General features: G+C 39.5%; 1 protein-coding gene across 2 annotated transcripts in view; it reads right to left on the bottom strand.

Moving 5' to 3' along the window:
* ERI3 (ERI1 exoribonuclease family member 3) overlaps window positions 1-12,373 on the bottom strand; it is a 264,150-nt gene that overhangs the window by 203,242 nt on the left and 48,535 nt on the right. For both annotated transcript variants that reach the window (XM_070939619.1, XM_070939620.1), the window contains exon 4: window positions 11,928-11,987. In XM_070939619.1, coding sequence (XP_070795720.1) covers window positions 11,928-11,987 — 60 coding nt within the window. The remainder of the gene's footprint in view (window positions 1-11,927; window positions 11,988-12,373) is intronic.

Below are 12,373 nucleotides of genomic sequence, written 5' to 3'. Positions count from 1 at the left end.
ATAAATGTGAATCGGTTGCCAAGCAATTTGTCACTGACTCAAATATTGGAACATGATTACAGGGATGCTTGCTGTTGTAAGTGTGAAAAATGTAAATCATTTTTTTCAGTGCCGTTGTAACTTTGAACTGTCACTAAATGAACTATTATAAGTCGAAGACAACCTGTATATTACATTTATAAACATTTTGAAAGGTAACCTAAGGTATAGAATTGAATAAAACTTAATAGTCCAGAGTTAGACAAAATTATTACTATAATAGTTTTCGGGAGTTCTTAATTTGAAAAAATATTAATAATAATAAAACAGGAAGCTGCATGCTGAAAAGAAATGTGCCAATCTCTAGCATCATATTCATTTATAGCTGAGCATAATGTAATTCCTATAGGCATTTAGAAAATAAAAAAAAATGAAAATAATGGGTGATTGCAGCCTTGTGATTTGTTTGAACTTGGCCCAGAAGAACAACCTAGGGAAGCTGGTGGCAGCATCCTCAGGTACTAGAGAAGGCAAGTGAAGGAATCTTATCAGTTTATTTTATGCCAAATATCTATGTTGTGTAGCCATCATAGCAACTATTTCACAAATAGTCAATCCTTCCCTACCAATCATTTAGTTATAACACTCATTATATTTTCTCAGAATTCCAAGCACACCATAACACCTTTCTTAATATCTCCGGAAACAATAGAATTATTACTAGCCTTAAATGTGAAAATGAACTCCTTAGCATCATGAAAACATGGATACTCATCCTCAAGATCAAATCCAGAATTAATGCAAACTTTAATTCTATATATTCAGGGGAAGCATAGCTCCATCCTTACATCCTAAAATATGATAAAATACCAGCAATAATGAAAGTTTTACAGGATAGTTAAATCTCTTAAAATTGCATTGAGTTGAATGGTATTATTTAGACCATGAAGTTCAACCCTCTGCTCAGGGCAGAAATAGAAATGAAAGCAACCCTACAAATATTTTTCCCTCAATCTTTTCCAGCATTAGGTTCTTCTCCAGTGAGTCCTTCCTTCTCATTAGGTGGCCAAAGTATTTGAGTTTCATCTTCAGGATCTGGCCTTCTAAAGAGCAGTCAGGGTTGATCTCCTCTAGGACTGACCGGTTTAATCGCCTTGAAGTCCAAGGGACTCGCAGGAGTCTTCTCCAGCACCATAGTTCAAAGGCCTCAATTCTTTGGCGCTCAGCCTTTCTTATGATCCAGCTTTCACAGCCATACATTGCAACTGGGAAAAACATAGCCTTGACTATATGCACTTCCGTTGGCAGGGTGATGTCTCTGCTTTTTAGAATGCTGTCAAGATTTGCCATAGCTTTCCTCCCCAGGAGCAACTGTCTTTTAATTTCTTGGCTGCAGTCCCCATCTGCAGTGATCTTGGAGCCCAGGAAATTAAAAGCTGTCACTGCCTCCATTTCTTCCCCATCTATTTGCCAGGAATTGAGATGGCCGGATGCCATAATCTTACTTTTCTTAATGTTGAGTTTCAAGCCAACTTTTGCACTCTCCTTGTTCATTCGCATCAAGAGGCTCTTTAGTTCCTCTTCGCTTTCTGCCATTAGAGTCAGAGGTGGTTTTCAGCAGGTTCTGACCAGTTCTGGAGAACCGGTAGCAGAAAATTTGAGTAGTTTGGAGAACCGGTAGTAAAAATTCTGACTGGCCCCACCCCTATCTATTCTCTGCCTCCCAAGTCCCAGCTGATTGGGAGGAAATGGAGATTTTGCAGTAACCTTCCCCTGGAATGGGGTGGGAATGGAGATTTTACGGTATCCTTCCCCTGCCACGCCCACCAAGCCATATCCACTAAGCCATGCCGCACCCACCAAGCCACACTCACAGAACTGGTAGTAAAAATTTTTGAAACCCACCACTGATTAGAGTGGTGTCATCTGCATATCTGAGGTTGTTGATATTTCTCCCGGCAATCTTAATTTTAACTTTTGATTCATCCAGCCCCGCCTTTCTTATGATGTGCTCTGCATATAAATTAAGTAGGCAGGGTGACAATATACAGCTTTGCTGGACTCATTTCCCAATTTTGAACCAATCAGTGGTTCCATGTCCAGTTCTCACTGTTGCTTCTTGACCCGCATATAGGTTTCTCAAGAGACAAATAAGATGGTCTGGTACTCCCATCTCTTTAAGAACATGCCACAATTTATTGTGATCCACACAATCAAAGTCTTTAGCATAGTCAATGAAACAGAAGTAGATGTTTTTCTGGAACTCCCTAGCTTTCTCCATGATCCAGCGTATGTTGGCAATTTGATCTCTAGTTCCTCTGCCTCTTCGAAATCCTCCCTGTACTTCTGGTAGTTCTCGATCCACATACTGCTGGAGCCTAGCTTGCAGGATTTTAAACATAACTTTACTAGCATGTGAAATGAATGCAATGGTGCAATACATTCTTTGGCATTGCCTTTCTTTGGAATTGGAATGTAAACTGACCTTTTCCAATCCTGTAGCCACTGTTGAGTTTTCCAAATTTGCTAGCAAATTGAGTGTAGCACTTTTACTGCATCATCTTTAAGATTTTGAATAGCTCAGCTGGAATACTGTCACCTCCGCTAACTTTGTTGTTGCTCAGATTTCCTAAGGCCCATTTGACTTCACATTCTAGGATGTCTGGCTCGAGGTCAGTGACCATCCCACCGTGGTTATCAGGGACACTAAGCTCATTCTTGTATAGTTCTTCTGTGTAATTTTGCCACCTCTTCTTAATCTCTTCTGCCTCTTGTAGGTCCCTGCCATTTTGGTCCTTTATCATGCCTATCTTTACATGAAACATTCCCTTCATATCTCCTATTTTCTTGAAGAGATCTCTGGTCCTCCCTATTCTATTGTTTTCTTTTATTTCTTTGCACTGTTCATTTAAGAAGGTATTCTTATCTCTTCTAGCTGTTCTCTGGAATTCTGCATTCAATTGGGTGTATCTTTCTCTTTCTCCCTTGCCTTTTGCTTCCCTTCTTTCCTCAGCTATTTGCAAAGCTTCCTCAGACAGACATTTTGCTTTCTTGCCTTTCTTTTTCTTTGGTATGGTTTTAGTTGCTACCTCTTGTACAATGTTGCGAACCTCCATCCATAGTTCTTCAGGCACTCTATCAGATCTAATTCCTTAAATCTATTTGTCACCTCTACTGTATATTCATCAGGGATATGATTTAGTTCATACCTGAGTGGCCTAGTGCTTTTCCCTACTTTCTTCAATTTAAGCCTCAATTTTGCAACGAGAAGCTCATGATCTGAGCCAGTCAGCTCCTGGTCTTGTTTTTACTGACTGTATAGAGCTTCTCCATCTTTGGCTGCAAAGCACATAGTCAATCTGATTTCTGTGTTGACCATCTGGTGATGTCCATGTGTAGAGTTGTCTCTTGGGTTGCTGGAAAAGAGTGTTTGCTATGACCATCATATTCTCTTGACAGAATTCTCTCAGCCTGTGCCCTGTTTCATTTTGTACTCCAAGGCCAAACTTGCCTGTTATTCCGGTTATCTTTTGGCTTCCTACTTTAGCATTCCAATCCCTCATGATGATAAGGACATCATTTTTTGGTGTTAATTCTATAAGATGCTGTAGGGCTTCATAGAACCAGTCAATTTCATCCTCTTCAGCACCAGTTGTGTTGTGGCCCGCCAACGGCCTGCGCGGATCGTGGCTGATTCCAACGACGAGGAGGCTGGTGTGGTGTCACGCCAGCAGCCGGCACAGCCGGCGCTCACGTCGGACAGCGAGGAGGCTGAAGAGGATGTGGTGCCAGAGGCAGAGACTCAGCCAGGGTCTTCAGAACCTCCAGAGGCTCCTTCAAGTGGAGAGAGCGAAGTGGAGGAGTCTCTTTTCAATGCTTGAGCATGCAGGGCTGCCAAAAGGCAGGAGTGGCTACTCAAGAGGAGGAGGTCTCCTCGAGAGTAAGGCTTGAGGATAATTGGCCACTCCCTTAGCCTATTTAAGTCACACACCATTAGTAAGTTTCTTGCTAGAAACAACTCTTATTTATTATCAGAGTATTTTGGTTTATCATATCTTGTTTTCTGGGCTGGTTGCCAACCTTTGCCGGTCTTGTTTATTCTTGCTACTTAATAAATTTGATAAGGACCATTGGTGTGTGTCAATATCCTCGGAAATCCAGAGCTGGGGCAGAACAGATTGGGGCATAGATTTGGATTACTGTGATATTGAATGGTTTGTCTTGGATTCGAACTGAGATCATTCTGTTCTGACCTAGGCTTCCTGATACAATAAAAACACACAATGAGTCCCCAAAACCCTCTTTTTATTTCCACGGCTGTGAATTCTGCTCATTCACAGCCTGTTCATTCCCAATCTGTTCATTCACAGAGGAGTCCCAAATAATTGTAAGAGTCCGACAGAAATCAGCCACAGTTCTTCGGGATAATTATCTCCTTTATCTCCCTTATAATTGCCAATTATTGCCTAATTGGCAATTAACTTTGCAAAGTTAATTGAGTCAACACAGAGTCAACACAGAGCTGCAGTCTTGAAACCGGTCAGCACGAACAACAGTTGCTTCCTGCAAAGGACTCACGTGCCTTTGCTCCTCCTTTATGTCTTATGGGAGGGGGCAATCATCTCCAAGCCCTATTCCTGAGTCATCCCTTTTGTTTTAACTGTTCTTGCTTTCTGCTAGCTCTGCACATGCACACACTGGGAACAGGCTCCCCCTGTTATTCTGCCTCGTTGATTCCGACTCTGGATGTTCCAGAGTCCGCACATAACTCCCAGATGGCCCTGGCCCCATCCCTGCCTCCGATGCAGAGCCCTCGTCCGAGCCTTCCCCAGACTCCAGGACTGGCCCATGTTCCTCCCCAGCCTCCTCACTGTCCAACTCTGCTGCCAGTTCTGCAGGCCGCCAGCGGACCACAACACATTCTTTTTTTTTTTTTATTTGATTTATATGCCACCCTTCTCCGGAGACTCAGGGCGGCTTACCATGTGCTCAGCAATAGCCTTCATCCTTTTGTATATTTATACAAAGTCAGCTTATTGCCCCCACAACTGGGTCCTCAATTTACCTACCTTAGAAAGGATGGAAGGCTGAGTTAACCTTGAGCCTTGGCGAGATTCGAACCTGCAGTAATTGCAGGCAGCTGGTCTTAATAACCAGCTTAATTACAGGGTACCTTAGACCACTGTACTACCAAGGCTCTTGGTAGTTTTGGGGATTGTAACCCAGTATTGCTTTTCCTACTCTTTTATTGATTATGAAGGCTACTCCATTTCTTCTGAGGGATTCTTGCCCGCAGTAGTATACCTAATGGTTATCTGAATTAAATTCACCAATTCCTATCCATTTTAGTTTGCTGATTCCTAAGATGTCGATGTTCAGCCTTGTCATCTCTTGTTTGACCATGTCCAGCTTGCCTTGATTCATGGATCTTACATTCCAAGTTCCTATGGAGAAAAAATATTTACAGCATCGGACTTTCCTTTCACCACCAGATGCATCCACAGCTGACCGTCCTTTCGGCTTTGGCCCAGTCGCTTCACTCTTTCTGGTGCTACTAGTACTAGTCCTCTGCTCTTCCCCAGTAGCATATTGGACACCTTCCGACCTGAGGGGCTCATCTTCCGGTGTCATATCTTTTTTCCTTTTGGTACCGTCCATGGGGTTTTCATGGCAAAAATACTGGAGTGGATTGCCATTTCCTTCTCCAGTGGATCACGTTTTGTCAGAACTCTCTGCTATGACCTGTTCATCTTGGGTGGCCCTGCACGGCATAGCTCATAGCTTCATTGAGCTACACAAGCCCCTTCATCATGACAAGGCAGTAATCCATGAAGGGGTTGGAGTCTCTAGACTTATACATATGCGCTATGCTGTGTTTTAGGCACTCCCAATAACCAGCAGAAATTCCTGAGGATGAAATGGTATACTCTATTTGAAAGATTGAGTAGACTTTGGTTAGTACATGAGCAGAACTGTGGACAATAGCTGGATGGGACAAAGCAGTTTTAGTGCAGTCCCAATTTGCATATGGTTTTACAAAGCACCTTAACCATGTCCCAGTTGTCAACGGTTTTTACTGCAAAATAATCCATCCTCATCAAATGGAAGATTTTCAATTCTGGATTTGGCCTCTAATGTCATTCCAGTGCAGCAGAGCTAGGCATGGTAATGCAAGGCAACAGAAGATGTTGTAACTTTGCCTGCCAAGTCAGTTGCATGACGAACCATATTTAATTCCTACTTGGCAAAACCCACTGCTTCTATTTGAAAAACGTGGACTATTTGTCTTTTGTTCTCTGAAAAATTAGAAGGAATGGAAATATCTTCTCTGAAAAAAGAAACTATTTTGCTTAAGAGTTGGCAATACAATACAGTATATGGAGAGAATTTCTGAAGAGTATAAGCTGCATCTGAGACTATCAGATTTTCTGCCTTCTTTGTCCAAAGATGCAAGAGGTTGTTATAATAGAAATCTGTGATAGCTCCACTATAATGAAGATAAAAGTATCTTTTTTATTTTACATTATAAAGATTCTCATCGATTCACAAGGAATTAATTTATATAAGTTAGTGTCTTCCAGAAGTATCTTATTTCTTTAGCAAGACTGGAAGTTTTTTATTTTAGGACTGGTGAAGTGCTAGTATCTTGAAATAACTGGTATATTAAGTATAACCTCTAGACCAAAAGTCTGTTCCATCCTATCAATTCATTCACAGTAGAAATTAAGGACTTCTGAAAAAAGAAATGGGTTTTTGTCTTCAACTTGCGTATCAAGCAATGATAATGAAGAAATCAAGTAAAATCAAGAAAGTGTAATAATTTAAAAATAGTCTGAGCACACTGATCCGGGGGGGGGGGGGGGGTGTCCCTTGGTTCAATTTCAAGGCAAATAAGACCACACTTAGAATACTGCATCCAGTTTTGGCCACCATTTTATAAAAAAGAAGTTGTGACTCTAGAAAGAGTGCAGAAAAGAACACCAAAGATGACTAGGGTCCTGGAAGCTAAAATATATGAAGAATGGTTGCCGGAATTGGGTATGTGTAGTCTAGTGAAAAGAAGGAGTAGGGTAACATAACAGCAGTGTTCCAATACTTGAGGGGCTGCCACAAAGAAGAGAGGGTCAACCTATATTCCAAAGCACCAGAAGGTAAGATAAGAAACAATGGATGGAAATTAATCAAGGAACGAAGCAACCTAGAACTAAGGAGAAATTTCCTAATAATGAGGACAATTAACCAGTGGAACAGCTTGCCTTCAGACATTGTGGGTGCTCCATCACTGGAGGCTTTTAAGAAGAGACTGGACAACCACCTATCTGAAACAGTGTAAGGTATCCTGCTTGAGCAGGGGTTTGGACTAGAAGATCTCGAAGGTCCCTTTCAACTCTTATTTTGTTAATATGACATTTTACCAATTTGTTCACTATAGGAACTGAGACCTTTGGAAAAAGAGGTGGATGCTTGATTCCGATCTTAACTGTTGATGAGCACTCTTTGACTATTGCTTTCAAGACAATTTGAGCTCATCTAACTACTGCCATCCAGTGGTATTTGCTCACTAATCACAGTGTCATGGGGTATTTTGATCAAGATATATTGTGTTCACAACATTCTCACAACATAAGGAACTAATTAAAGAAATTACTTTTAATAAAGTAAGATTAGTTTGAAAAGATGTGTACTTGACATTCCATACTGATTTTTAGTAATGCACATTTTATCTTAGAGAAAACTAAGCAAAAATAAGAGTTAAGTATTCTAGCTAATTATCTGCTAACCTTTTGTCCATCTCCATTAAGCAATCAGCATGCTGTTTCTCTCCAGTTCCTTTTATTTTAAGCACAACTGAAGAGTATCTTTTTACTAACCTCTACTCATTACCAATCAGGGCTGTCTGTATTTCCTTTTTACACATGACCTGTCTCACTTTCCACCTCTTATATACATCCATTTATATTTTCAGATCTTCATTAAATGTTCTATGTGGTTATCTTCTGGTGTCCTGTATTTTTTTCCTCTTTGAAAATATTTGTGATTGTGTTTTAGAGCCACTTTTAGTGTCTCCCATCCACTTTGAGCAACCTTTTCCCATTAGTTTCTGCTGCCATGGAATCTATAAACTCTAAGTGTATTAAAATCTGCTTTCTTGAACTCTTGAATTATATTGATTATTCTCATCTTTATTTTTCCTTCAGTTAATAACTCCAGAATTGTAGAACCATTTTCCTCCAAAGTTCCTACTATTCTCACTTTATCTATTAAATCTTCCCTATTAGTTAGGATCAAGTCTAGGATAGCTAATTTACCTTAGAGCCATGATGGCGAACCTATGGCACGCGTGCCAGAGGTGCCACGCAGAGCCCTCTCTGGGGGCATGTGCACTGTTGCCCCAGCTCAGCCAGCTGGTTGTCAGGTTTCCGGCGCTCTAGTGAGCGCAAGCGCCTTCAGGTTTGGGTACTCTGTGCCTAAAAGGTTTGCAATCACTGCCTTAGAGCTTCCTCCATCTACTACCTTTGAAGAAATTAACTGTCAAACCAGAAATTTCTTGGAAAGACTATACTTGGCAGAGAATTTCTCAGCAGTTATTGAGGTAATTCAAATCCCCCGTCGTTAGCATCTAATGCCTTTTTGAACTACCTGAAATTTGCCTTTGGAAATACATCCAAACTTCTCCGTGCCTTAAGTCTTACACCAATGTAAGAGACACAGTCAGAAAATCATGAATCAAAAAACACTGTTGAGGATTTATAGAATGGTTTTGATCACGATCCCATTCAAGATTCAAGGTAAAGGGATTTAACATCTACAGCAAGGTTTATATAGCAAACCCTGTCAAAGTTTTGACAAAGGACAGGTTACCTAGTAATCACTGAATTATTGGGATTCATATCATAGGTATGATTCCAATATCTGATAGAACCCAAATAAATCCTTTTATCTAAGAAACTCTTACTTCCACACAAGCAAAGATGAATTGGGGCTATTTAGATTGAGTTGCTGCCCATTAAGAAACAACAGCTTCTTCAAACAACTTTTTTCTAGTCTCTGCCTTTCTACTCTCCCTGGTGTTCATCTTGGAAAGTTGTGCTCTCATAGGTTTGGGGCCTGTATCCATGCTTTCAAGGTCAAGTCCAGTGTTGCAGAATCACAGGAGTAGAAGGCAATTCTATCAGGACTTTAGTCATCCAACCTTTTATTCTTATCAGCTTCTGCTTTTCATAGGAAGAATTATTGGGGGGGAGGGGGGGATGTTCCTGCTTCTGCTTATTATAATACAGATACTTTCAAAAGCATTAATAGTATCTACTGTAATTCCAACAGCATAGAACGTCATTCTTGCTTGATATAGAGCAATTTCCAGGAAGTTCATGCACTTGGATTTCTGTGTAGGTGTGGCTATTTTACCATATTGTGTAATCTCTCTCTTTTTATTGCTTCTGAACTCTGTGAACAAGTTGTATTCTGGAATTATGTATTTCAATCATGAGAATTAGAATTAGTTTTATCTTTCATCACATTTGTCTTCCTCTATTAAAAGTTCAAATTCATCTTTGTTTGTCAAATTCAATAAATAATAATAATAATGTACTCTCAGTATGAAAGAAAAGATCCTTACAAATTACCGTAATTGTTCTTCCAAATTCTTCATTGAGTGGTTTAAATGATCCCACTACAGTTACTCTTTTGCTTCCTTCCACAGTACACAAATCCTTATTCTAAGTGTTTCTTGTATAAAAGCTTGAATCCTGTTTCAAAACTCCAGAAATGTAAGGTCAGCAGCCTCAAGAAGTGAGTAGAAGTAACAATTGAAGACTTAGGGTTGGTTTCCTTTTGGGGGAGTTTTATTTCTATCAACTTTTATTAAAATAAAAATCAGGCCAAGTTTTTGGAAGGAAGGGATTAAGAAGCAAAATAGATGTCTTAAGCCTCTGACATTAAGTAGGTCCCTTAACCCACCCATCCCCACCCTCCTAGCACATATACACACAGATTTACATTTAAATCTCTCCCATTATGGTATCATTAGCAAGATATATAAAACCAAATTCTGGGTTCCAAACCAAAACCAGTTGTCCACTTCTGATTTAAAGCTCTTGCATTTCTTTTCTATTTCTTGTGGTGAGTAGTTTCCCATACTCTAGCTCTTCCTATATTTTCTCCAAGTAATCTTAATGAGCTGACTACTTACTATCCCAGTCTTCTTACTGTTTTCTCAAGCACCAAGAATCTACGTTTCTTACAAGCATTATTTTCTAGTAGGAAACAAACTCTAGAGAGATAGAGATGGCAACAAAGAATATAAAGCAACCATTAGTAAAATATGGGGTTAGCCTGTGAAAACAAAAAAGTAAAAGAAAGAAACCTCAGATTGATTCACCTTGATTTCTTTATATAAGGAGAGGGAGGACTATCAGTCTTCAAAGAGTCTGCTATCAGTGTATCTGTATCTCTGTATCTCAGTCAGTGAAACAGAATTCTTGTGTTACCTATTTCCTGACGACCTACCTCAAATGGTTGATAAATATACCAGCTCACAAGTTTCTTCATATATTTTCTATATTCATATATTATCATAAAATTTCTATCCATTATGGATATCTGCATATTATTTATGACAGTTGCACTGTTCTGGGATCATGTGTTCATATTTTGCAATCTTCTGACATCTCACAAGCAAAGTTAATGGAGAAGCCAGATTCACTTACCGTAATAACCATATTAATAAGTTAAAAACTGTAGTGATTCACTACAGAAAAAGTCAATTTTTCTGTACACTACAGAAAAAGTCACTACAGAAAAAGTCAATAAATGGGACAAAACTCCCTTAACAAATATCTTGTTTAGCAACAGAAGTTTTGGGCTCAAATGTGGTCATAAGTCGAGGAATACCTGTACAATTTTTTGTTCTGTATTCTGGAGGGGACATCAACCTTTCGCTTCAATTTCAAATTTTCAATCGCCACCATAATAAAGTGGTGTTTTGGCCTGCCATATAACAGTAAAAAATATATTCATTCCATATTGGCCAAAATACGCAAGTCCTGGCTCTGTCCTGTATTGAACTGTATTACAGCATCAGTACTAGCTAAATTAACAGGAGGCACGGTCCTCTCAGGCTTTGTTCATGGCTCTGATAAAGGAATGAGATCCCTTGGGTTGTGAATAAACTATTAAGGTTAGTTCCCCTATTAATGAGAAGATAAAAGATAGGCCTTCTCCCAGGATTAGTTGAAACAGTTCTCAATGGAGTAGCATGGAAGCCTCACTACTGAATGTCATTCAGGATACCCAGCTGTCTCTTTTTCTTTCACCAAGCAATTCCATATTATCACTGAAGCAAGGGAATGCAACTTCACCCTTTAATCAGATTTCCTCACGCAGCTGTGGTTGCAATTATTTTGATCAAGAACTATTAGGCCCAAATCCTGAAGGGAGCAAAGCATCACACCATAATCAAGTAGGATTCACCTCTTGAAATTCCATTCACAGAGACCAAACACCAAAAGCTATTGATTGTGAAAATACTTTCAGCTAATTAAGCTTTAAATGCTATGAGTGCCACATAAAGCAAATGGCATTATTAAGATTATGTCCCATATTCAGATACCTTATATAAAATGGTTTATTACTAAATATTTAATATTATCTATTATCTTCCATGCAGTATTCTTAATGTAACACTGAAGACCGTTGCCAGTAAAAGAATTCCCCCTACATATACCTCCTCATGGCTTTTGGCAAGAGTCAAACACCTTTGACACGAACAGCTGGAAATGACAGATCAATGGTTCAATATTCACAACAGCATGTCACTGATGTGACAGCAAATGTTATTCTAATGAAGCTGTAATCATAGTCAAATTATGTGGTTCAATACACAAGAAGAAGAAGGGGGAAGGGAGAAATAGGATCAGGGGTCAGGAACGAAAGGTTATTCTGCTTACCTCAAGCACTTGCTGGAGACTAGGCTGTCCATCCACCATGGCCTGAATAATTCCAGTCAGCTAAAACAAAAGAAACACAGAAAACACATATTAATTGAAAACTAAATAGCCATAGAAAAAGAAAAGCTCACTTCCATCCCACCTCCCTTTTTTGCTACTGTTGAGGCGTTCATTGCTTTTTTAAAATACTAAATATTAATGCTAAAACACTCTACAGAAAACATCAAATGGCAAACAACACAGACAAGGAAGAAAACACAGAAGTAAATAAATGCCATCTTTCATTTTGTTTACAGAATTCTTAAACACAAACAAAATATAATTAATCATTGTGGCTGATGAGAATAGAACTTTGCAAGTCAGATGGATGAGCAAATTTCTTTCACTTAAAGCTTACATTTAGATCAGGGCTGTCAAACTCCTGGCCTGCGGGTCAGATGCATAAC

Source organism: Pituophis catenifer, unplaced genomic scaffold (assembly GCF_029215685.1).
Source record: "Pituophis catenifer annectens isolate HBS135680 unplaced genomic scaffold, rPitCat1.0.hap2 SCAF_3, whole genome shotgun sequence".
Classification (NCBI taxonomy): Eukaryota; Metazoa; Chordata; class Lepidosauria; order Squamata; family Colubridae; genus Pituophis; species Pituophis catenifer.
Note: the sequence above shows the minus strand (reverse complement) of the source record. Positions and strands in the feature narration are given on the sequence as shown.